The 26665-nt window shown below is 35.7% G+C and overlaps 1 protein-coding gene across 1 annotated transcript in view; it reads right to left on the minus strand.

Moving 5' to 3' along the window:
* MMP16 (matrix metallopeptidase 16) overlaps positions 1-26665 on the minus strand; it is a 134561-nt gene that overhangs the window by 12258 nt on the left and 95638 nt on the right. The window contains exon 7 of the mRNA XM_069006016.1: positions 5096-5234. Within this exon, the coding sequence (XP_068862117.1) occupies positions 5096-5234 (139 nt within the window). The remainder of the gene's footprint in view (positions 1-5095; positions 5235-26665) is intronic.

The following is a 26665-nucleotide window of genomic DNA, read 5'->3' on the forward strand; positions in this document are numbered from 1 at the left end:
ACTAAGAAGCAAATTCTTCTTAGAAAACAGAGAAAAAGGTAAATTTAACTGTATTTTAAGGAGACAGTGGAGCATTGAGAGCTCTAACATATGTGAGCAAGTCACTGATGCTAACTAGAGGGAATTTTATTTAACATTTGCTTTAGAAGACATGTTTAGTCTGCTATAACTGTGTTGATTGTTAATGAGAAATACTGTATATAAGAAATCCAAATGTTCCATCTGGCTGACAGTTTCACTTCAGTTTTTTGTTTGGTCGGTTTTTTAGGGGGTTTTAGGAGGTTTGTTGTTGGTCTTGTTTTGGATTCTTTTTCTGTCTCTCAGCTGGAGGAAAGTGGGTGACTATTGTTCAGAGAATTGATCTGATCAACAGAATACTGATCAAAACCTGGTGTCAGGAGAAGCTAAAGCTGAAAACCAGCTCAAAAGATGCCCAACCATGATGAGAATGAGATAATTTTATTTCTAACATATTTATGTAACTTTAAGTGTAGTACAAACTAATGCTAAAGTCAGTATGCTTTCATGTAGCTCATATTCCACTTCCACTTTATAAATGGTCAGTAAGACTTCATTAATTGTGATCATAATGGAAAGAACTATGACCAAACTAGTCATATTTTTATTCTTCTTATAGATAAATAATGCTTTTTCAGAGTCATAACCTATGCCCTTGGCAGAAACCACCACTGTGTTTATTTAAAAAAGTTGTTTATTTAAGGTCTCATTGGTAGATTTGTTATTCTCACAGAGAATACAGCACCACATGTTTCATGAAGTCTGAAATTTCAGAATGTTTAATGTCTCTGCTTTTATTCCCTAATGTAAGGTCTAATATAATAAGAAGCAGATTGCTAAGGTCAGAAGCTGAGAGTGAAGCAAGTGATAAAAAAGCTAAAATGTCTTACTTCTTGCAATAATGCTTTGTTAAATATCATCACTGTAGGGAAACAGCTGAGAAGGATGAACCATGCAATTATTTGAAATCTCTCAACATCTATCTCTCAACATTCTAAAAAAAGTACTGGAAATAAAGGACATCTGTATTGCTATGCTTCACTTAAAATAACAATATTCTAGATATACTTCAGACTGTTAAACAACCTACTGACTACTGCAAACAAATATGCAATTTTTAGTAACTGTAGTTCTTTCTTTATAGAATCTGAATTCTGAATAATTGGCTTCTGGGTTGCCAGCAATCAAGTTTTTTGTCCATGTTATTTGGTATTATGGTATATGTGTAGTGCAAGAAGTGCGTGGCATATAATCACTGTGTTAGAGTGGTGAGATGAATTCCCAAATTTTTAAAGAATTACATGTAATTGAAATCAGTTAAATTTTTAATATCTAATCCTCAATGTTTGTTTTTTTTTTCCAGTCAACAGTCCTTTTAATTTTGGTCTTTCAAGCCTGTATCTAGTCTTTTTACTAGGATCCTAAAATTACTACTCATGGTTCCTTTTTCTCCATTCCCTATTTCCCATATCAAGTTTCTGTCATTTCTCTGTTCCATGATCTGATACTACAGTAAATCTATTTTTCAATATAAAACTGTCAGGCCATGGGGTAAGTGCAGTTGAATGTTATGATGGAGGCACTGATAGCATGAGTTTTACAGCAGCCTTTCTATTGCTACATTTGGTTTACCATAACATTCAACAGTGCAGATGGCTTGACAATTTCATTTTTAGCACTATATAAATTCCCACAGGTACACAGAATGAATTTTACTATTCACATTTTCTCATTAAAAAAAAAAAAAAAAAGAAAATATAAAATAAAAAGGTATCTTTCTGGTGCCATCTTCTTATTATCATTCAACATGGGCACTAGCAATGAATAATAACGAGAATGCAAACATCTGGTTTTTATAAGCAGCTATCCACCAGATTACTGTGTACTTTATGAGTACAGTCTGGTCTGCTGGGGGTTGATGAGTCCATCTGGCAGGGAACAGGAAGAGAATCTCGGTCATAAGCTTACCAAGCTGGTAAAGAGGGCTTTAACCTAAAGTTGCTGGTGGAGGGGGAACCTCAATCCATCCCACTCCTACCAGTTTGATGCCCGTGCCAGCAAGAGATGTCCAGAGCCTGGAGAGAGATCACAGGTCAGCAGGAGAGTACCTGAAACTGCACAAAGGAATTCCAGCCACTCCAGCCAGTAAGTTGATTTCATTGGGGGCACCAAATTAAATGCCTCTATGCAAACACACGTATTATGGGGAATAAGCAACAGGAGTTGGAGGTGTCCCTGGAAATTTGTGCACACCTGCAGGGCTGTGATCTTACTGGCATCACAGAGACATGGTGGGATGACTTCTATGAATGGAATATTAGAATGGAAGGCTACTGGCTCTTTATGAAGGATGGGTAGAGAAGAGGGCATGGGGATGTTGCCCTCTGTGTCAATGACTGCCTGGAGTGCATGGAGCTGTGCTGGGATGATGAGGAGTTTATCACAAAATCACAGAATCAGCTAGGTTGGAAAACACCTCGGAGACCATCAAGTTTAACCTATGAACTAACCTTACCAACTAAACCATGGCCACATCCAGTCTTTTACTAAACACCTCCAGGGACGGTGACTCCACCACCTCCCTGGGCAGCACATTCCAGTGCCCAACCACTCTTTCGATGAAGATTTTTTTTTTCCTAATGTCTAGCCTGTATATTTGTAGTATATTATGGGTTAGCACTAAAGGGAGGGCAGGAACAGGCAGCATTATAATGCGGGTCAGAGGAGTGCATAGTGATATTAATCCAGTAAAAGTTCTCTGCTGGCACTTCATCTTTTCTATTTTATTCTCTGAATAATGGATGTGGATATTGGCTTAGGTATGTGCTTTGTTAACACATCTGTATGCTAGACTTCAGATTTAAAGTTCCTTCTAGAACTTACTTGTTTGGACCAATTTTAGACTGGTAAAGCACACTACCTGGATAACACATTCCGCTTGATCATCATTTTAGCAGCAATCAACTTGTCTATTTCTAGCACCTTTGGGAGGAGGGCATGTACTCTTTTCCCAGGAAATTTTTGAGGGAATATAAGATACAAGATAATGATTGTTTACCTACAGTCTATTTATATAGATTTCTGTAAACATGTTCCACAAGGCAGTTGAGATCCTTGGAACAGGAATTTTCAAGAGCACCCACACAGAAGACTCAGCTGAAATTTTTGATTCTGTAGCAGTGGAAAAACATGAATTACACTTATAGACAAACTCCAAAAGTTAGATATTAAGAGTCATGAAGAAGTGGCAGAGAAGCAAAATTTTTTTTAAAAATTGCACATGGAAATACAAGGGCTTTTGACCTAGGTAAATAAATGGATAATACAAATGTCATTGGAAAAATATTGGAAGGAACTTTTAAAAGAAGTCATATGAAAAAACACCTACAGCAGAAAATCCAAGTATCATATGATATCAGCTAGAAGGCACAAAACTAACTGGTCTGAAATCAGATAGCAAAAGGTGAGGATGGTGAGAAAGGAAAACACAATTCTGACTTCTAAGAGCACAATCCTGCTGCTTCTGCTTTCTATAATTAATCTTGATTTAATTTCCCAGTCAGAAAATAGAGAGGTTCCCTCCTCCTCCTGTTGTTATCTATAAGCCACAGACTACAGAATCAACCCATTCCTCTAAGACCTAACAGGAGCCAGTCAGCACTGGGTGAAGAGTCAAATAATCATAAAACATATTTCAAGGTCACTGGGAAGGAAAAGAAAGCAGCTGTAAGAGTAAGCTTGATAATTTCTGTCTGGAGCTCAGTAATGGATCCCAGCATTATCAAGGCAGAAGTCTGGAATGTACAGGGTAGCTACTTTGCTTTTAGTATTTTTATCCTTCCATTTCCCATGGACCTAAAAATCAAGCAGTGGGATAGAGATTTGGAGGTACCTTGACCATGATTCCCAACCATATCAACTTCCCAGAGTTAATGTCTCAAGGTTTATTTTATGGAAACAGAAGTAAAAGCATTTGCCGTATTGAAGTCATATAAATAGAAAATGTCCTATATGGAATGTAATTTTCCTTATGATTCACATAAAAAATACAATTTCACTATTAGCAAAACATAAACTTCATCTTCATTGTACTGTTATGAAGTGTTTCTGCATGTTATTAAGTATTTTTCGTTTAGCATTCCCAAGATCCTGTTTCTGTAGTGACTGAAATATTACTTCTAACTCCCTGTAAATGACTCCACTTGTAAAAATGAATTAATTTTTTTTATAACAACTTTAAAAATCTACCTTTTTTGTAATGAGTTAAAAAATTAATCGTTCACAACACTAAACAAACTAAATAGCTGAATAATTTTTCACATATTTTTTATCTATTCAGTTTCTTCTCCCAAATGATTATTTTATAAAACATACTTTACATAATTTTCAGACATTTGTCACTAAGTATGCATTTACTAAACATATAAGATAATTTTATTATTAAATTTAAATTAGGTAGATGCTCAAGAATCTTGATTTTGAAGAACATCTGATTTCTGGAGTGAAAAGAAAGAATTATTAGCAACAATTCAATCTATATCACCTATTTTCTGGATTTTATGCTTCTTTAAAAATACTAAATAGACATCTATAAGAAAGATTATTTTTCCCCACATGAAACTCCTAACATCACAGTTCTTAGATGAAACAATTACAATGCAGTACAGTGAGGTATATATAGCAGATTCCATTTAAATATATCAGAAATCCATTTGTAAAAAGGAAGAAAGCAAAGAGAACGACAAAAAAAATTAATGATGAAAATGTGTTCATTGTGTTTTCCTAAAACACATTTTTCAAAAATTATTTCATAATAGGTCACTTCATTTCTATGTCTCATATTTATACTTCGAAATTTTTATTGAATATGTAAGAGCAAATGACCTGATACTGTGAAGGGTAATCATAAGTTAAAAATGTAGTTGCCAAACAAGAAAATCTTAACTTATATACTCTTCATTCAGCTACCAATTTATCACAAGATTTACAAATTATTAGTAAAAATAAACAAGACGTGTTTCAAGAAATCATCACAGTCAAAAGTATTACACTAAATTTTACTTTTGTCCTTTCTTACCTTTAAAGAAGACAAAATTCCCCTCACTGTTTTCATAAACTGCGTCAATGCTGGGAGGCAGTCCCCTCCAGAAGTAGGTAATCTGCATGGGGTATCCATCCATCACCCTGTTGTTTCTGACTCGCCAGAACCATTGATCCTGGAAACCAAACATACACTTACTACATTTATATGTGTTCACTTGCTGTCTTGAAAATACTGAACAGACTATCCTAGTATTGTTAGAGCAGACCTTTCGCTGTCAGGGTAAGCACATTGTGTTTGCATTCATGTCACATTCCAAATGTTTCAGGACTGGTTTTTGCTGAGTTGGGAATAAGCTACACACGTGAACCGTGTGTTTGGAGCAGATAGCTCTCAGTGGAACATACGGCGTGCTGTATGAGATGATGTAACTTTCTCAACTTCATTCCTATAAGGGGCCCAATTTAAAATCTGTGGTCTGATTACAAGTGCTTTTAGACTGAACCATATGCTTTTGTGAATGCACAATATAATGGGACTACAGACAGGCTTTGAAGATCAATTAATTCTGCAGGCCACTTTTTTCTCAGTGACTGCTGACAGTGAAAGGATGTTAGATATAGTGCAGCATTACTACATCGGTCCAGTAAGAACTACACTGTGATGACAATTTTGCTGTAGTGAAGTTTAGCAGTCTTTCCAAGCGACATTAAATAGAATGTTCAATACTACAGCCATATATATATATACTTATATATAATAGGTGCTAAATCCAGCTAAATCCAATACATAGCACATTAAATGAGTATCAGTGAAGATATCTTTGCTGTACCTCTTCAGATCTTCTAACAACTGTTTCAGTTCATTCAATATTTAGAGATGAAAAATAGGGTAAGGCAGTATTTAACTTCTTACACATTTGAACATTTTTCAGCAGTAGTATTATATAAAACAACTCCCCTTAATAACAAAGAAAGTGATGTTCTGTCAGATATCTGTCACAGTTTTACATGGCAGTTCTTCGTCTGTGTAAGGAACACAGAATCCACAGTGCAACAAAACCTGTAAAATCATCAAGTCAACAAATATCTTCTTGAGAATGAGTTATATTTCAGACTTAGTGATTTGTGGAGTATATTTGCATTATTTAATTTTGATAACAAGACCAATAAAGTTATATTTTGCAGATTTGGTATTGAGTTGTATGTCAAACTGTATTTCATACTTCATGTTGCTGACTTGCAGTATAATATTTAGAATATTCTTATCTATTATTTGCTCAAATTCCTTAGCAAACCAATACTTTTTCCTGCTATACTATTAAAATCCTAACAATAATACAATTATGTCAAAATGGAGTGTTTGATTCATTCAGCATATCCCCATGAATTTGTTTTTCAATCTGTTTATATGTATACATATATATGTATATGGGCCATTGCCTTTAATGTCTAAATATTCCGTTCTGAAGCATAATTATGAATATAACACGCCATGTTCTCTCTTCTCCTGATGGATTCTTGTAGACTTCTTATTTTCCTGATCTATTTTCATCATATTTACCTGTCCTTGAAATCACCATGAACAATGGGGTACTGCTCATCAGTAAGCATCCTACAGGTGTTCACAAAACTAAAATTTTGAAAATTTATAATTTTAGCATTTTTATGGTCTTATTTAAACAGACAGAGGCTGGCATATGATTTGTCAATAGATGTAATTTCAGGGAATCAGCAAATATCTGGAAATGTCTGAGGGCAGGACTGAAATTTTGGACCATTTATAAGATTGGGGAAGGTAGGTGTGGGCAGAGGCTGATAGAATAATTTGTTTATGTAAATTTAATTTTCCTGGCTGACTTTCCTAGGAACGTGCTGGACTCAATGGTTTTAGACTGACAGAACTCAAACTCTGGAACTCAAGAAATCCAGCATGTAGCTGTAAAGTATGCCAAGAACCCTTCTGAGGTATCAGACGGGATAGGCTCTGCTTTTAGAAAGAATGCATAATTTTAGCACATATATGTAAATGTAATTAATTTATCTTAAAGTTATACTTACCAGCAGTTTTATCATCTGCATTTTGATAAACATGTACAATTACTGAAAGTATGTTGTCACAACAGTTTAGCTATTATTGAAATTCAAAAAAGCCATAGTCCTAGAGAAAGCATATTCACTCTGATAAAGCTCTTTCACACTTTAAATAAATAGCTTGAAACGGTTTCTCTGGCAAAACACTTCTCAGTGTATTTGTTTATGTTGAACAAACACAGTTTTATGTCTTTTGAGAAATGGTGTGTATTGAGAAACCCTTTGCCTTTCCCACTATGTTGGTTAAGTATACTTTTTATTATTTTGTTTCCCCAAAACACAGCAGACAGGTTGAAAACATGGCTTCTCACATGCACTCCAATGCAAAGCCTGACAAATGCATACATTGAATGCATAGATTTTAGTGTCTTTCCTTGATGGCTAGCAAATGCCTCTTTGTAAGCATCTGCAGATACCCAATTGTTTCAAAAACATGGATTACTCCTGTGCAGCTGAGATCCGGCATAATAATGGATCATTAAATATTATGACTATAGACATAGCAAGTAAATTAAACTTGGACAATTATTCCCAGTTCAAAAAGCAAAACTGAAAGAAACAAAAATCAACATTTAATTTAGATAGAGCAATATATCTAAAACCCAGAAAATGGGCATTGAGTGAGAAGACTGTAAGCTGTTTCAGAAACATGACGGATAAAGAGTAACAGTCAAATGAAGAAGCAGTAGCAGTCACTCGAATGTTTTGACATTTTTTTAGAAGATGAGCTATTTCTGAGAAAAAAAGATGAGAAAGCTTTTTAGACAAAACAAACTAAACAAAGGTCATACATAAATCACTCTGCACTATCAGTAAATGCTTTAGGCATTTTTTTCCTGTGCATTTAAAGGGACTAATAATATAGTATATTGTGTATGATCATAGCATATACCTTCCTCATAAAACCACTTATTAACAACTCAGAGAATCTTGAATGAAGGAGACTATTAGAGTAAAAAAATCTGTCTCATAAAGCATAATTTTCATACTTTTTTGGTAGATACAGTCTCCTCCGAATCTTAGAATATATGATTTCACCTTTTTTAGTGATGATTGTGTTAAATTGTTCTTTATGTTTCATTCTATGAATGTTTAAATCTGTACTCCTATGAATAATTAATTTCAATTTTAGTATTTATTATCAACTTAAATATCTTTCAGATTCCTTAAGGGACACAACTGATGTGTATGAGAATCAAAAACAATCTCCAGGTATTTTGGTTCATCCATAATACAGAAACTAGAGGAGCTTTTAGTGAAAAATTAATGGAGCTTTCTTGTCTAAGGACATAATTTTCTCTTATATCTCTGGACCAACAACCATTGTCAACATTAAAACATTAATTTGCTACAATCTGTCTAGAGCTTTGACCTTTATTTTATACCTAATGAACTCTATCTACAATTCTGTAATGACATGTGACACTGACTCAAGTTCAAATGATACCCAGTAAAAACAGAAAGACTGCCCAGTGTGATAGACATTCTAAAAAACCTCTAATGAGCTAGAAAGGAGGAAAAAATCAGAAAACTTTGAAGTGGTACCTTTTGTAACTACTTGGAGATGAAGGCAGGTAAAGATTTAAGGCAGACAGGTGCAAAACAAGGACAAATTGTAACTGTAAATTATTTTACTTTGACTATGATTATAAAAAAGTGTGTGAACCTCCAGTAATTTGTGAAATACCCTTGCATTGTACAGCAAAAAGCTCAGTGAATTTCTGCCTGATTTGATGTCTAAGTGTATATATATATAGTGCTGTTAGGGGTATTCCCTTAATATGATGGAGTGAGATGCAAAGTTTAATAGCTACAGCTGATAGGGAGAGAAGTTTTACTATTTCTAGATTCCACAGGATTAGTGTTTGGCTTATTTAATTTGAAAAAGAAAAAGTCAAATAAGCATAATACTTCTGCCCTAAATAAGTGCCAATCAAATCAAATACTAAATATCAATCAATACTATAGCTTAATATTACTGACAAGATATGTTAAGGTATCACATTGGGTCTTGTGTTCTCCCACAAGTATACTCTGATCATGTGCAAAAGCAAGCCTGTGTGAATGGAAGACAGTAGCAACAGACTGAAACATTCAGACTAATGAGTATCCTTCTACTTTTTTTTCATCTGAGCATTGCAGAAAAAAAAAAAAAAAAAGAAGCCAGTGGCAGACCATATACTAAGGTATTTAATAGCTTTAAATTCTTCTCTTAGAGAGGAAGAAGAGTTCTGGTTATATACAGAGAAATTTACCAAAGGACAGAGCCTGCCAAACCTACATTTCAAGACTGTGATCATGGAGACAATAAAGTTCTCCTACTATACACCTTTATGGGATATTAAGAAACTGAATTTGGGAAATTCAAAGTATATTTATCTTAACTAAACAAAAATAAATTTGGAATATCCTTTTAAAAATCTTGATCTAATCTCAAAAGGCACTTTTCCACATCTACTTCCTCAGGTCATGAATTTCGTCGGGGAATCTCAATGTTGGTAATAACAGGCCTGTGGCAGATGGAAATAAGACCTTTGGGGCTACTCATTTGGGGAATTCCACTATTTCTTTAGTAACATCCGTTTTCAACATTCTGAATTTGGAATTTATAGAATTTAAGCCAAAGGACATTACTGCACAGAATAGGAAAAAAACACCCAAAATACTTTTGAGCAACTTTCTGGGACATAATTTTCATGGAGCAGAAAATAGAAGATACAGTCATGGGGATTTAAATACAGAAAAATTATTAGCACAGTTCAGCTATGAGAAGGATTCTGAAATGATTTTTCTTTTCTGTTTTTCTTTTTTTTCTCAATATAGAATTTGCAATGAAACTTACAGACTAGCCCTACTTCAGTTCCTACTTAATTCCATTGCAGAAAACAATTGGCTGTATTGAGACCAGAATCAGACATTAAATAGATGCTACCAATCTAGCTCATTTTAGGAAACAATTAACTAAATGGACTGTTCTGTACACACAGAGAATACTTTAGCTCAGCTCATTATTAAGATGGTTCACATTAAGAACAAATAAAGCTCCTTTAAAACTATAAAAAAAAACTATAAAACTATCCGTTCATTAACGGATGAACAATGCATCACTTATTTGAACTTATAGAAATAATTCATCTTTCCTCATGTGTTTGGGACAACAGCACAGTTACCCAGTTAGAACAGTGCATAAATGTGGTCTGAGAGTCACTGTGAGAAGTCAGAGCATTTAACACCACTCAAAAAAATCTCAGCACTTCCTGTGTTGAGATCCTGAACCTCCTGATGATATCCTCACTGGAAATGAGACCAACACATTGCATTCAAAACAAAGATATGCAAAGATGTCACCAAATGCTTGTTCTGTTTCTTCCTTACTTTCTCAAGTAAGGAATTTACTTCCTTGATGCTTATTATTAAGCACTGTTACTATTTACCGTTGGTACCTAACCAGACACTGGAGAACTCCTGTAGAGAAATTAAAACCATTGTTTGTTAAGGACTTATTCTTTTCCTTAACAACATGCTAAGGCTAACTAACACCATGAACTAAATAATTAACTACTGTGACTTGGCATAGGAGCAAGTGAAAAACTGGCAAACACGTCCCACTGTTGAATATTGGAAGTGCGAAATTGAGCCTGCTTTAAAGTATATGTCTTCAGCTAAGCTGAGGTTCACTTGTGTAAATACATTTTCAAGTGGAAATATGTAGTGATTTTATGAAGGAAATCTTTGTTAAGGAATATGCTAAGCATTTTTTTTTCTAGTATCTGTACTTACCTGCTGTTCTGTATTACTAACACAATAAAGTGATGTCAAATAATTTATTCAGGGTCGAAAATGGCCTTGTTTATGTTAAAACCTGTCTTCTCAGCATCTTATTCTGAGTCCTAACTATTGGCCTGAATACTCTCTTTCACTCATCTGAGATATGTGCAAAACTGCTTTTCATTGCTCATGCTGAAATCTATAGCTAAGCTTTAAGGAAAAAAAAGAGCTAAAGCAACCCAGAAATTAGACTTCAAAGATCAGGGAAAATATGAAAGTAATCAATTTATTTTTCAGAAAGGACTCAAAGGCTTATGGCATTTCATATGCCTTCTGGCTCTCTTCACAAGAGAAACCTCTTTTCCTCCCTCATTTGTAAACTTCTGTACAGATCTCCTTCATGGACCACATATACAATAAAATTGCAATATGCAGTCTTGCTTACCTGAAATCTGGTTTATGCACTGCCAGGACAACAGGATGTAGCAAGTGGAACTCTGACTGAAGCTGAAGCAAAAAAACCTCCTTTACCCTCAACATCAAATTCTAAAGTATGGTTGATTGCCCAAAACATTGGCAGTCCCTCTGAAACCTATCCTGAATTTTTGTAGTGATTTCAATAAGCTGCATTTGAGTATTTCCACTTCTAGTGCTGCACAGTGATGGATCCAGGATGCAGAGGTTCTCCTCCTTTATTTTGTCTTTTAATTTCTTCTTTTCTGTCTAATCTTCCTTGTTTTACTCTTTCTCTAATGCATATCTTGGTCATTTGTTCAGAGTGCTGGTGCCCAAGCACTGCCAGAGGTAGATGCAGGGCTGACCTGCGCTGGAATACTGCAGGGAATGGCTGAGCACCTCAGCCAACCTGCTCCCTCTGTGGTAATACATTTAAGAAAGGCCAAAAGCATTACTCCCCACTCAAGTTTTTTCATATTCAAAACAGTTTCATGATCAGTAGCAGATTTGAGAAATTTTTCATTTTATTTCCAATATAAAAATACTGAACGTTTGACAAGCTACACAAGAATTCTGCAGTTATTCAACAGACTTTGAAGAGCACCTGTTCATTTTTAAACTAGATTCTGCAAATCACTCCTTTGTGCTATATTTTTCTCATTTGAAAGACAACATTCATTGCTCAGCTATTTGAAGTGGTGTTATTTTGTCCAACATCATAAACATAAAAAGAAGATAAAACTACTTGTTGGAGTGAAAGCTCCTATGGACTCAGGCCCAGAGGGAAGCCAAAGCACAGGGGTTGAATTAAAACCTTTGGACAAGCTGAGATATATGAAGCCACACCAAAGTGAAATAGAAATATAGAGTTTTTAACTTTTAGTAGAAATATATGCTAAGTGCCTTAAACATTAAAAAGCTGCAGCAGAGACATTAAACACAGTTCTTGCTGCAGCAGTGTTACCTTTTCACAGAATTCTTTACTTTAGACAAAATACAGATAGAATTTTACTGTTCACATTTTTTAGATAGAGTGTTCACATAAACAATAAGAACTGATAGAAACTATACACGCAAATCTGTGTAATACCAATGTAACAATTTGTAAGACTTAGGACTGTTAGAACTAGACCAGGATAGGTTAAGAAAAACTAGAATCGTGTGTTAATCTTATTGGTCAATTAACAAATATAACCCACACTTCTGTAAGAAAAAATATAGAGCATATAGAAGAAGAAGCAGCTGTTTTCTGCCTGCTGTTTGCTGTTGCTGCTTGCCTTTATCATGTAACCTCCTTCGAACTCTGACTTCAAGAAAGCTATGAAACTCTGAAACAAAGAACTTAGCAGAACAGCAGCCTCCTCTGCTCTTTTACCCTGGTCTGAGAAGGAAGGGTACACCATTAAAGCTCAACAACTATTCACATTTTTAGAATCATAGAATCATAGGAACAGTAAGGTTGGAAAAGATCTCTAAGACCATCTAAGTCCAACCTTTGACTGAATACCACTGTGCCCACCAAATCATGCCATGAATGTATCTGTGAAGCTTATTTTGGTTGTCATATGTTGAATTTTTCCTAATTATCATGCGTATTACAAGGCAAATATGTAAAAAGTACACAATATTGTGAACTTACATTACCTCTTCCTAAAAAACATATAAAAAAAAATTCAACCAAGTACCATGTGCAATTTGGTCATTTGCTGGGCAGAAATTATTTTGGACATCTACTTGGTTGACTATTAGTGTATCCAAACACTTTGTGAGATTCCTTGAATACTGAATGTATAAGACATAAAAAGAAAAGCATCTCTTAAAAATGGACCCTAGGCTTAAAAAGAAAATGCTCAAAGGCCAATATTTTTCTTTTTTTTTTTGATAAACAGTCATTGATAAACAGAGTGAACTGACTGAGAAAGTACCTCTTTCAATGAAGGTAGCAAATGTAGCCTACTTGCAGAGGCATCCACAGCCATGGCTGTAGTTCCTGTTTGGAAAACATCTTGATTGAAATCCTGGCCCTTTCCTGTCACTGTTCAGCTAAGTGCAGAAAATAACTGCAGTAACTATCTAACTTACTTTCATCTATGTTGCAAAGGACATATGATTGCTGTTGCCCTGTCCAATTTCTAGTGCAGATGAAAACTGTTTATTAAAAATATATATTCTCTACATTTCAAATTTTAAAAAATCTATTACTGCATATAGAAAAAAATCATTCTAAAATAAACATCTCTTAAAACTTTTATTAGCATTTGGTGTTCTATAAAGTAATTAAGAATACTTTGATGTACATTTGTTTTATATATATATATATATATATACACAATATTTTTTATTATTGTATCCTCATTTTGTTACAGCTCTGTTTTCATTAGTAAATTATTCTTTGATTACAGAGTTTATTTTCATTCTTTCAGTCTTACTAAATATTTTTTTTAATAATTTCTTCACTATCAAATTGTATGTAAAATTTTTATCAATTTTTTGATGCATACCCACCCATCTGTCATCTCTACTTTTCCTGTGTGGATAGTACCAATGGTATTTTAGCATTTCTTCTCTTTGTAAACATTAACTTTACAAAAATATTCTGAAGTAATCAAAAGCTGTAAGTTTTTAGAAAACACTTTCAGCTCAAGGAAAATCGGTTCTGCAGAATCCATATAAAACATGCTAAGTTTTTGGCTAACACCAGTAGCTGGGTAACACTAGATCTCACACTATACATGAAACTCAGCAAATTTAGAGACCTCTGACAACACCATGGATTGATCTGGGCCTTATGTGGATGGTTTCCATGTACTGTATCACCACTATACACTTTCAAAGAGCACTTGGCTCCTCCTGGAAAATCTTCCACATGAGAACTTGTCCACTGTATCTCTTCAGATTACAAGTATGACGCTAACAGACCTCACACTATGATGCAGCTGGAGATAATATTGCATTTTCTGATCTGTCCCACAATATATATATAAATGGTGACAACTCAGGTAATCAATGTTTTATATTTACCAACCAAACATACACATTTTTTTAAATAATAACAAAAATAGATAAATAAAACCAATCTCCATTCGGATGGGTTTCTGTATTCCTCACTGAATTGAGCATTTCAATTCATTCTGATTTCATCCAAATAACTACACTGACTGAGACACTATAAAATGTTTCGATTGCCACGTGGTTATGATTCAATATGAATAAACAAATAGACAGACATAAAAGAAGCAAAATAAAGACCTGTAAAGACATCAAATCTAGGCTTGCAGCCAGGAATCTCTGGAATGTTCAAATTCCCCCTAACACTCTGTAGGTATCAGCACATGTCCATGAAGTACTGCACAAAATGTTTTATCCACATGATGAACATTCAGCCTTTACAGAGCAGTTAAATGTTTATTTCCTCAGTAGTGATTGCACATTGAGACTACAAAACCATGCGTAAATTTTCTTGAACCCAATTCTGTTGCCCCTCCCCACAGGGAGTTAACATAAAAGCAATGAGTTCTGTTAATTCATGGAGCAGTGGTGTGTTCTGCACCATGGAAAGACAAGAAAATTGGGCATTTTTTATTACTAAAAAAAATACTAATTTTCTTGGTTAGAATTGAAAAACTTTCTCCTGGTACTGAGAAAAAAGTGTTCTGTTGAAGTATTCTATATGTAAACTGTAAATATTCTAACAAAGATGAGACAAATATATTAAAAAAAATCACAATTTCATTAACATATGCATTTGCCTATGTAATGATATAAACAAGGGATCCTTGATACACCATCTTTAAAATCAGGCAGGTATATAGAAGGGACTAAACAACAAAAAGGGGTGAAAATATGTAGTTGCATTATGATATGAGATGAAGATATTTGCTTTGTAGTAGCTATCCTTTTCTCTTTATAAATAATAGTGGGAAACACCAAGCTAGATTGTAGATTGGCTCTCTCAGAGGCCTGCATTTATACAGGTTATGTCAAACCATGATCATGGTTCTTGGAAATATCATGGGACATGTGACGAACATAATGTTCAAATGAGCTAAATCTTCTTTTGCATTGACCAAAACCTACTTCTTGATGTTTCTCTTCCAATTTCTCTTCCCCTTTTGATGCACTCTTTGGGAAACTAGATAACCCATTATTTTCTATGACACTTTGCTAGCTTAAATCTGACAAACATATGAGCCTCTAATCTATTTGAAAGCTCAGTAACACTAATTGTACAACTCTCTGCATCCCCCAAATAATCTTTGATATTATATGTCATACTCTTCATACTCTTCACTTTTCTTCTATCCTTTTGCAGCCTTTTACCATTTCATTAAAAAAAAAAAGATCAATAACTGTGTACTAAATTTTTTCCTTTAATGAAATTGTAAAAAAAGATTTGAAAACATGTGAGTTTTTCTAGGAACAGACAGAATATGAGCATAACAGGATTTTCAAGATTATTTTCCCAGCTGCACAGTATTTTCTATCACAAAACTATATTGCCTTTTCAACAATAGCACAGATTTTAGAACAGGAATCTCCTTCCTGGAGAAGACCAAGTGAACCACCTAGGATCCTATAGAAAAATTAAGGATTTTTTTCCACAGTTGTTCAGAGTTTATTTTTGCTATCCATCTTGGCCCATGAGAGGAGAATAAAGAATAATGGGGTTTGTGTCCTTATATTTTTTCTGTAACTTCACATATAAACCACTGAAAATGGTGCAGGACAGACTTGTCTTTCTCCAAGCAAAACAGACCAACCACTGATGAAATCAGAATAATTCTGGGTTTTTTTCTACTTGTCTACCCTTACCACTTTATCAGTTCCAATATGATGCTTCACCGTCTACCTGAGTGGTGAGCAGATTATTTTAAAAACTACTACAGATACGTCTGACTCATCACATTCTCTGTAATGACTCAGGCACTCTCTGAAAATCAAAAAGGCCAAAGTAGAGCTAACTCAACTATCTTTCTTAATTTTTACCGCCAAAATATATGGGGTATTAAATGAGCAGGGAGTGGAGGCTATAGGCCTTGATAAACAAAAGTTACAGATAATCCAAGAGAAGGTATGACCTTTTTCACCGAAATTTCTAGATGCAGGCAGCAAAAACACTGAAAGAAGTCAAATGGAGAAATTATGAATAAGCCAAAGCCATAAATACTTATTTCTAGTTTCATTAACCCAGGTAGATATTCCTGGCAAAGCATGAAGATTACAGAACTCCAAATAGAGTAGACAAGGATTCACCTGGTAAGAAAATAATGTGCACCTGCATTAATAAGTTTGTGGCTTGTGAACTATGGCATGTATATGAGATCACTTAGCATAATTTTCTGCTAAAGGAAGCTTCTAAGTCTGTTTTCCATGTGGAAATAATATAGAAGTCATTGTCATTCACTCTAGTTGGCCAAAAGCTTTTGAAGATGAGGCAGTAACAAACTATGTCCACCAGGATTATCCAAAATCAACCATCAAAAGTCTATCATTGATATTGCAGGAACACAGAAATTAGTACTCTGAGCATTTTTTTCTAGATGTAATAAAAGATTAATTTCCTTTAAGCTGTGACCTCTTTACTAGAAAGAATTGTGGTATTTTTTATTTATATTATTTATATGACTTACCACTATATCACCTGTATTTTCATATTTCTGTCACATTCACAAATTCATATGCAAATATGTTTCTTTCTATATGAAATGAATGTCACAGCCCACGGCAGAGAAGCTGGAATAGATGACCTTTGAAGGTCCCTTCCAACCCAAACCATTCTGATTTTATGATTCCACAACTAATAAAAGGAAAACATTTACAAGAATGTAAGACAAAAAAATAAAACATTTAATGAATAAATAAATTAAATGTGCAGTAAATGGAACAGTGACATTACAGTTGTAAAGAAAGAGGCATGTCAGTGAGTGAGGACACAACATAAACTGATGGAAACCACTATATACACATCATATACACATCAAGAAATACAACACATGAAATCAGCTGTGTCAGTAACTTTCACATTGACATTTATTATGTCTCTGAAAAACTAAAATAATCATGTGCCTCTCTTGAATCTTCATAATTCATGAAACCAAATTTCATGGTTTTGCACACATATGCAATTCAATGTGATCCTATGTGCAGATGCAGTATGTGCTCATCCTACCACTTACCCTGTCTCTCTGCCTTCTCCACACTGCACACTGCATGAAAACTCTGAGATCAGAAGAATTTGGAATACCCTGATGAGACATGTCAGAACCACAGGTGGAAGCAAGAAAGACTAAGTAATTAAAATATTTCCTCCTAATTGCAGTAGTTTAGGGCAGTTCATACATAAACAAGATACTGAAGCTGTTCTAACCAGGATGAGGTTCTCAAGACAGTATCTCACTCTTTTAAGACACTCTTTGTAGAGAAAATGGAAGAGGACCTATCCTGCTCATTTCAGGGTCATACCGCCTCTGTCTACATATGCATACTTATAACAAATAGACACTCAAGGTGAGGCCATCCCTGTGCAGAGCAGAGCAGGACAATCGCCTTCCTAGCCCGGCTGGTGATGCTGTGCCTGATGCTCCCCAGGACACGGGTGGCCCTCCTGGCTGCCAGGGCAGTGCTGACCCACATTCACCTTTCCATCAACCAGGACCCCCAGGTCTCTTTCCATGGTGCTGCTCTCCAGCATCTTGTTCCCAAATCTGTATGTACATCCTGGGTTGCCCTGTCCCAGGTGGAGAATCCTGCACTTTCCCTTGTTGAACTTCATATGGTTGGTGATTACCCAGCCCTCTAATTTTTTCAGGTCTCTGCAGGGCTTCTCTGCCCTCAACGGAGTAATCAGTTCCTCCCAACTTAGTGTCATTGACAAACTTAGTATCCCTTCAAGTTCTGTGTCCAAGTTGTTTGTGAAAGTGTAGAAGAGAACTAGCCCTAAGATGGAGTCATGTGACCCTCACTAGTGACTGGCCACCAGTCTGATGTAACCCCATTTACTATAGTCTTTTTGTTGTCCCCCACATTTTCTGGGCAGCTTCAACCCCAAGAGTTCTCACTAGCACTCAGTTCATCAAGTTCTGGCATGCCATCCTACTACTTATCACTGGCAATTGCTTATCACTGGTTTTGTCCCTTTTCCCCTTCCAATCTAGTTTAAAGCTCTGTCAATGAGCCCTGGTAGCTCCTGTGCTAAAGTCCTTTCTCTTCTTTGAAAAATGTGCTCCATATCCTGTAAGTGAGAGTATGAGAGTTATATTGGATTCAAGGCGCTGGAAGATAAGAGGCTAATATATGCTTTTTGACCTCACTTTATTGCTTGTATTCTCTGATATTGTGCTGATGACAAAAATAAAAATCCAGGTACCAAATCTGACTTTGAATGGTACAGGGCAAGGCTAAGTAAATCTCCTCTGTGGTGGACATGGTAGGATTAAGAAAAAGACTGTAGAAGATCCCACAGCAATCAGTGAGTGCACAGTGACATTTCTGGAGTTTCTCAGCTTTGAGGTTGACAGCAGTTGCCAATGAGAAAACCAGCCCATTAAGAGTGAAACATCCAGAAAACAGCAGACAACAATAACATCTGTCATGACAACAAAATATGAAAATGATAGATATTAGATTGTCTTTGCTCACTGCCTGTGTCGTTCAGATACAGGGATTAGATCATGAAGGAAGTGAAGGAACTTGTAACAGTGAATACATAATATCATAAACCACATCTGATTACAGATAAGCTGGGAATGTACAATTTAAAGCAGTAGATGACTGTGGGTGTTAGAAAAGGCTGGCCAGACATCACTCCAACACATCATCAAAGGCTCCACTGTGGTAAGATTGAGGAGAAATGCTGGTGCAGTCTTAGGGAGAAAGGGAAAAGATTGAACTCTGGCATTACTAAGTATAACCTTGACCTAATACAGTCTATTGTCCTTGGTAAAGATATTTTCACTAGACATTGGTGGGGTTTTAGGAGCTCTCCTGTTTTTTTTTTTTTTCTGTTAAAGGAATTTTCCCCATATGCGATGCTAGGGGGACAAATTGCTGGATACTTAAGAAAAACAAAAGACCTAGCCATTGAGGTGGGGTGCATCTGGCTACTCTTTTGTTTCACCTGGGTGTGTGGGCAGTCAGTTCCCGGTGTTTGGATGGAGAGAGAGGCTGCTTCTTCGGCTGCTTTTCCTTCTGCCAGAGAAACCCCGGGATCCCAAGCCCGCCTTCCCTGCCCCGCTGGGAGCTGGGCTGTGGCTGCCCTGCCCCCGCCGTTGCTTCGAGCCTTCGCTCCGTTGTAGCCCTGCTCACCCTGCCTGCCCAGACCTCCGGGGGGTTCCCACCACAGCTCCTGAGTTTGCATACATCTTGTATGCCACCTGGGATTTGTGCTCGTCCCTGCCATTCCAGCCTGCTGTTCCAGCCTGCTGTTCCTGAGCGTCCGGCCGGACACCGGGATCAGCTGCCCAGGGGTTTGTGAAGCCTTTGTCCCATCCCTTCCCGGGATCCCAGGGCACCGGTGCCGCGTGCTCCCCGAGCTCGCTCCGGAGCGCCCCCTGCAGCCGCGGGGGAACCATCGCACCTGCCCTGCTCACCGGGAGCCGCCAGCGCCCCTGCCGGCTGCGAGCGGAACTGCACCCGAGGGGAAAGGGCCCGACAGCCGAGAAGGCTGGGACTGGGTTTGTGTTTGCTGTTACTGCCATAGTTATTGCTGTTTGTTTGACTGGTTATACACATGTAGATATATAATAGTAAAGAACTGTTATTCCTATTTCCCACATCTTTGCCTAAAAGCCCCCCTTGATTTCAAAATTATAATAACTTGGAGGGAAGGGGGTTGCATCTGCCACTCCAAGGGAGGCTCCTGCCTTCCTTAGCAGGCACCTGTCTTTCAAACCAAGATAGACATATATGCCAAATCATGAATTAAAATTGTCCCTGTGTCATTTTGATTTATTGACAGGAAATGTAGCATAATAAAATTTGATTTTGTATACAAAACCAGTTTTTGATTTCATATACTTGGTATATATATACCATATACTGTTGTTTCTGTCTTGATTTTACCTAGTATGTATTACTCATAATACATAGTCCCCCGTTACACCAAAGGTAATTAAAACCAACTGAAATCATCAGTGTGTTCTAGTCAGTGGAATTTTTTCCCATTACTTTCAAGTGGGCCAAGTTTTCACTGAATAGGCAACGAAACCAACACTGAAAAAATATTCAAGCTATAGCTTATAAAAAAGAAGGAAAGGCAGCATTTAAGTAAATATCTGTTAATTTTTTTTTATATTTTTCAATAGATTGTCAATAGTCTGAATAGTGTTTCACTAAGTTGTTGAAAAAATAAACATACATGTTGTTTTACATTATTTAAGACCTCGACTATTTAGTAGTGCAGTGTTTTTCATAGGAAATAGCTAATTCAGAGGAATCAAATGAGATTAGTTTATTTGCATTTAAACCCCTGTCAAATTTTACACTGTGGACCCTCAACCCCTTGAAAGATGAAAAAAAAAGTATAAAAGAAATTAAAAATATACAAATACTGCTAGAATATAAAGCTTTGGCTGTAAACCAAGATTAAGCAAGAATAAGCAAATAATACCACTGCTTGAAAAAGCTTACATTACAAGCCATTCCAATTGTTTTCCAAAATGTTTACCTAAATTAGTTGAAAGGCCACAATTTTATACAACAAGAAATTTTAATTAAGCCTTGTGCTTGAAGAGTTTCTGCAAGTACTCCCTTTGGTTCCATTAGGATGTAACCTCAATTAAAATGTATTGTTAATACTACAAGATAACACTTGCTGGTGGCAGAAAACTGAAGATATTGCCTCCATGTAATTTTAGATTATTCCATGCTGCGAGTTTTTGCAATTATTTTTTGTCAATAATGCTTTTCTCTATTCTCTTGCCAATGAAATATTATTAATCAGTACACCCAAACACTGAGCCTCTGAAAACAGGCAACTTCTGCAAAATTAAATACCTTTTGCACTCTAGAATTCTGTTAAAGCTTTTTGTTATTCATTTTTACTGTATAAAAATAACAAGTGAAAAATTAATAGGGTCACAGAATTCTTTGAGTTTAGGAAACAAATATTGCAACTGTGAGGGGAAAAGTCCCCAGGATTTCATCTTTTCACTTTAATTGACATCATTAGTCCTTTCTCAAGTGATAACATCCTTTGAGGTCATTTATTTTCCCCACTGCGATTCTCTGTCTATTGTTGTATTATGCATAGGAAATAAATTTACCACATTAGAGTTTTTTCACGTGCATTTGTTTATCTGTATTTTTAATGTCTTTCTCTTATTTAATAGTGTTATGCAGAGCAGGAATTGTTCAGTATTCCTTACATTTGATAATATGTAAAATTTCTGATTGAAAACACAATTTTTAATGGTCAAATAGATTTTAGAACAAGCTCTTGTCATATAGGGAGGAAAAAAAGTATACTTATTTTTAACAACTAATAAAAATAGCAATTCCAAGTGCACAAGTAACATAACATAAGTGCACTGTCATTTGTTGGAAGATTATTTTTTTGGAGCGAGAAACAGTAACAATTCTACTTTTTTATTCAACTTACAGGTACTTTCTTAAGAATATATAATGATTTGATGTACTCTATACTTTTGCATAAAGCTAGTACCAGAGAGCTTCAGATTCTCCCAATCCATTCTATTTTAGAAAATGCTTCTAAAGAATGACTAATTCTTTGAATTGTGGCCAATGGTTTGCAAATATTTAGTATCACATTTTTCAGTATTTATTAGATTAAAACTAAATCAGAAATAAGATTTTGTTTAGATTCACATTTAACTGCCCAAACCTTTTAAAGATTGTCCCAAAACCTTTGTATAATTTGTATAATTCACACAATTCACTCCAGTATTCCCATTAAATGCAGAGTGTCCAACTCTCTGTGAAAATCTTTGAAGAGTCTGAAGTGCTCCTTTTTATCTGTGAGGACTCTCTGGGTTAGGGAGTGCATCTCATGGGTATTAATGGCTCATCATGAGATGGAGAGAGTTTCAAAGAGACAGGACCAAGTCAACCTTTGAATAACATATTTTAGCTCAGAGCCTGACCCTAAGAAGGAGGATGATTTCCTCTGAAAGCTGATCCAGGGAAAGGAGGCAGCAGAGCATCTGTCTCGCACAGCCAGAAAGGGTGGACACTCCCCCCCCTGCACTTCTCTTGTTAGTGTTTGTGAACAGCTGCCACACACCCCAGTCTTCTCTTTCTCTGAGCTGGAATGAAGAAGTCACAAAACAGTCTCCTGACCAAATCTCACTAGCTATTGCCTCTGACAATCATATTCCAAAGGAGATGGAGCAAATGCTACTGGGAAATGAGTGTGTGAAACAGTCAAATTTCAGCACTTTCACAGAATCACAGAATGGTTGAGGTTGGAAAGGACCTCTAGAGGTTTTAGGGGAGTATGAAGAAATATTTGAAACTTTCTTTGGAGTTAAGCAGGGAAAATAAGTGACAGAAACAATTTGGGAGGCTGTGACTTTTAAGTGGTCTGTTAAGTTCTGTTGCTACAAAAAGTCGCAGAAAGCACTTTTTTTTCCCTTATGTTTAAATTGAAATTAAACAAATAATCTGTCTTGCTTTTCTCTCAGGGAAAATAAAATTCAGAAGAATATTAGCTATCAAGTTCAAGGCAATGCCTGAGCAGAGCTGTTAAATGTACCTCATCTTCCTGAAAGGTATTGCAATGCAAACTTGTAGTATGGAGGTAGTCAAGCAACAGGTACAATTGTGTCATGCAAAAAGTGGCATGAGAAGAAATAATAATATATTTTGCATCTGAGAGTTTATTTGGGTCAAGATGGTGTGAGCAATTACATAGTAATGAGATGGTAACACCCACCATTAGATGAAGCAGTTGTGTGGTGCACTCTCAGGGGGTCCACAGTCAAAGACACCAGTGTCTAAGGCATAGCTACCCTTCTGAAAAATCGGAACCACATGTATTGTGCAACTGTTTGGCCTTAGAGGACAAACTGTATCTAATTAAAAGCAAAGCACATATGATAGACATGAGAGGAACTCAGTACCATCTGCTCCACTACTGATTAAATCCTTTTACACTACACTGTTTGCCAATGAAAACATAGGCTTTTGGGAAAAAAAACCAGTACTCTCTCTCCTGACAAATCTAAAGCCCTGTTGAAGATACTGAGTCATACATCCTGGTAAGGTTATACTTCTTAATGGGCTACTACATGACTAACAGGAATTTTACTAGGTAGATAGTACAGACTATTAATTAGTTCAAGTTGTTTGTAAGTTTCAACAAGATGTATATCAATTATATTGATACCTTTGTAAAAAAAGCCCTTTGTAAATAAAAATACAGTTAAGATTTTTTTAGAACTTTCTATACATAAAATTTATATATAGACACAGATATGAGTGTAGGCGCTAGATAATGAGTATTGCTATGATTGGGCTGCCATCTTTCAAACTGTGTAATAAAGTCCAAGACAACTTTTTAAAAAGTGATTTTAACTTCAGGATTTTAAACTGAACTACTCTGGTACAATTATTACCCAGGTGACTATATTCTTGTCTCAATTGCTCTGCAGCTGGATGGAATATACTACCCCCTTCCACACTGTAAGGAACAGACTGTGCTTCCCATTGTAAACCTGTGAAATGTGTTAGCTAAAAACCTTTCCTAGCCTAGAAGCAGATTGAAAGGCTGAGGTAACATTTGGAGAATATTTTTACATCTGTCAGTGAAAATATTCAATTATCAAAAACAGACAAGCTAGGACTTTTTAGCATCCCATCATGTCCCTGCTTTTATCCTTCATGACATCCTACAATTTGGTTTTGTTTCATAAAACATCCATGCTGTACATTTCCAGTTAGCTTGTTCTATTATGATACATTGAAACCTCCACTGAGTTTTTGCTGCTCTTCTTCTTCCTTTTCAACATATAAACTGAATTACCTGAATTAAAGCAGCTTTCCTTCCTGACTAGTCAAAAATTGGCAAATTCCATCAAGTTGTTCTTCCTAACACAATATAAAAAATAGGGGGAAAGGAGTCTGCTCTCTGCAGATTTAGCTACTTCTGAATTACTGTTCCTAGTCTTTTATAGCTAAGACGTTAAGTGGTTTTCCCTCTCAGATCACAAAGTGTCTACTTCCTCAGGATCCTCTGCTGAACTTTCCCAGTCAGCAGTTGACAGCTCAGACACCCACAGCATGACACGACAAAAACCAGCTAGACAAACAGACCACAAGATCTCTGAAAAAAAGTCTGCTTTCAAATACAGTGAAATCAAGTCTCATACTATAGCTGTTTCTTTGTCTCTGCTTTTATTAGTAGTATTTTCCCTCTGCCTCACAGATTTTTAATTAGATCTACCAGTTACTATTAAATAGCCAATGCTAAAATGCTTTAAAAGTTCCTCATGTGTTTACCACATATCAAGAATCAGATTTTTTTTCCTTTTGTGTTTAACAGCATAATCTATATAAATACACAGTTCTAAGAGGGATATTAAATAGAACCTATACAGTTACATATGAAAGCAACTGCAGTCTAAACTAATGCCAAGGAGTAATTACAGCCTAATTGCCTTGGCTTGTTTGGCATGTCATAAATGTTTTTACAATGGTTTTTAGAAGATGAAGAGTCAGAAAACAAATTTCTGCAAGTTGTGGAGAAATTACTACAGCCTGTTAAGGCCTTCCTAAAACTGGTTCCATATTCTACTGTCCGCAATGTTCAGAAGACATTTCTCTGAGCTGTAAATGCTATTTGTCTGCTGGACAAACTTCTTGATCTAATACTTAAATTACATTTCAAAAAACACCCCAGTATATGATAGTAGTTAAAAATGCTGTTCATCAACGAGTTAACTTTTCCAACATGAATACTAAAATCATTAGAGATTATATAGGATCCATTCATTTTTTTCTCAGGGATCTAGCATTAAACAAAGCACCAGTGCAACCTCTATAAAATATTCTTCTGTGAAACAAGAACCTGTGTCACATTAAAAAAGGACCGTGACTCTAATTTGATGCTTATGAAGGACAAATTCTACATATTTAGTGCTTACTTTCCTAGATGCAGCTTGTTCAAGAAAACGGGTTTTTTTAATCCGTGAGACTGAAAAGAATGTAAAGGAAAAGGATATTGACAGCAGTCACACTGTTTGTTGAAGAAGAGCTAGAGCTAATTTTGTTGCCAAGGAATTGCACAGGACGCAGGCAGAAAGGGGAAGTATATGCTGCAAACTTCTTCACAAATGAATCTTTTCTGCAGACCTTAGACAATGGGGTTCCTTTTCATGATGCACTAGCCCTGGAGGTACTCTAAGGAGACATTAAGAAGAGAGTACTGTTGGATACCACCTATTGCTACACATAATGGCAGAGAGGATTTTCATTAAAGGCAGACACTGTCCTACCACTTTGCATAACTTGCCCAAAAAAGGAAGACCTTTTTTTTCAACATTTTCAGCCATTTTTCTGTGTCCCAGAGGACTTCTAACTAAACAGAAGGAGAAAAGATTGGAAAAGAGTGTGACAGCAAAATACTAATTGCAGAGTATAAATACAGAAGCTAAGATATTCAAAGATAAAAACTTGGCACACATGAATTTTGGCATAGAAATTCTTCTGTCCTGATAGTTCCTTACACCAGTTCAAGCATGAATCAAATAATAGCAATATTTATCATTTGATGACAATTGAAACCAATAATTATAATGTATTGATTTTAACAAACATTTTTGTTGCATAGCATACTGTGTCCCCAAACCTTACAGCTGGCAGGGACACTTTAAAGGCATCTAATTTAAAGAATTCTGGAAGAAATCTTGTTGGGACAAAATATTTATATCCCAGATATGTGTATATTTGACATAAAAGAATTATAATTACTTGAAATCCAATAATTCCTACCAAAAAAGTTGATCTGAAAAACTATAATTTTATTTGGTGATCATTGGTGAATCTTTAGTAAGTTTATTGCTTTACTTTTGTGTTTAATATTTATGTAAGATCAAGAACAGTTCCCCCGTTTTTCCTTTCTATAAGCCTACAATTTTTATCAAGTGTTTTTAGGATTGTTACTTTGTCAAAGTGATGGCAAAACAATAAAAAGGGATGGATAAGTGTAAATAGCATATTCTCTTTAAGTTTACTGCTATTCAGTTTTACTCTGCATATATCCATTTGAGAATGCCAGATAGTCTTAAAACCACAGACAAAGCTCATTAATTTGACTGAACATAGAAATTGTTTC

The sequence above is a fragment of the Aphelocoma coerulescens genome, chromosome 2, assembly GCF_041296385.1.
Source record: "Aphelocoma coerulescens isolate FSJ_1873_10779 chromosome 2, UR_Acoe_1.0, whole genome shotgun sequence".
Taxonomy (NCBI): domain Eukaryota; kingdom Metazoa; phylum Chordata; class Aves; order Passeriformes; family Corvidae; genus Aphelocoma; species Aphelocoma coerulescens.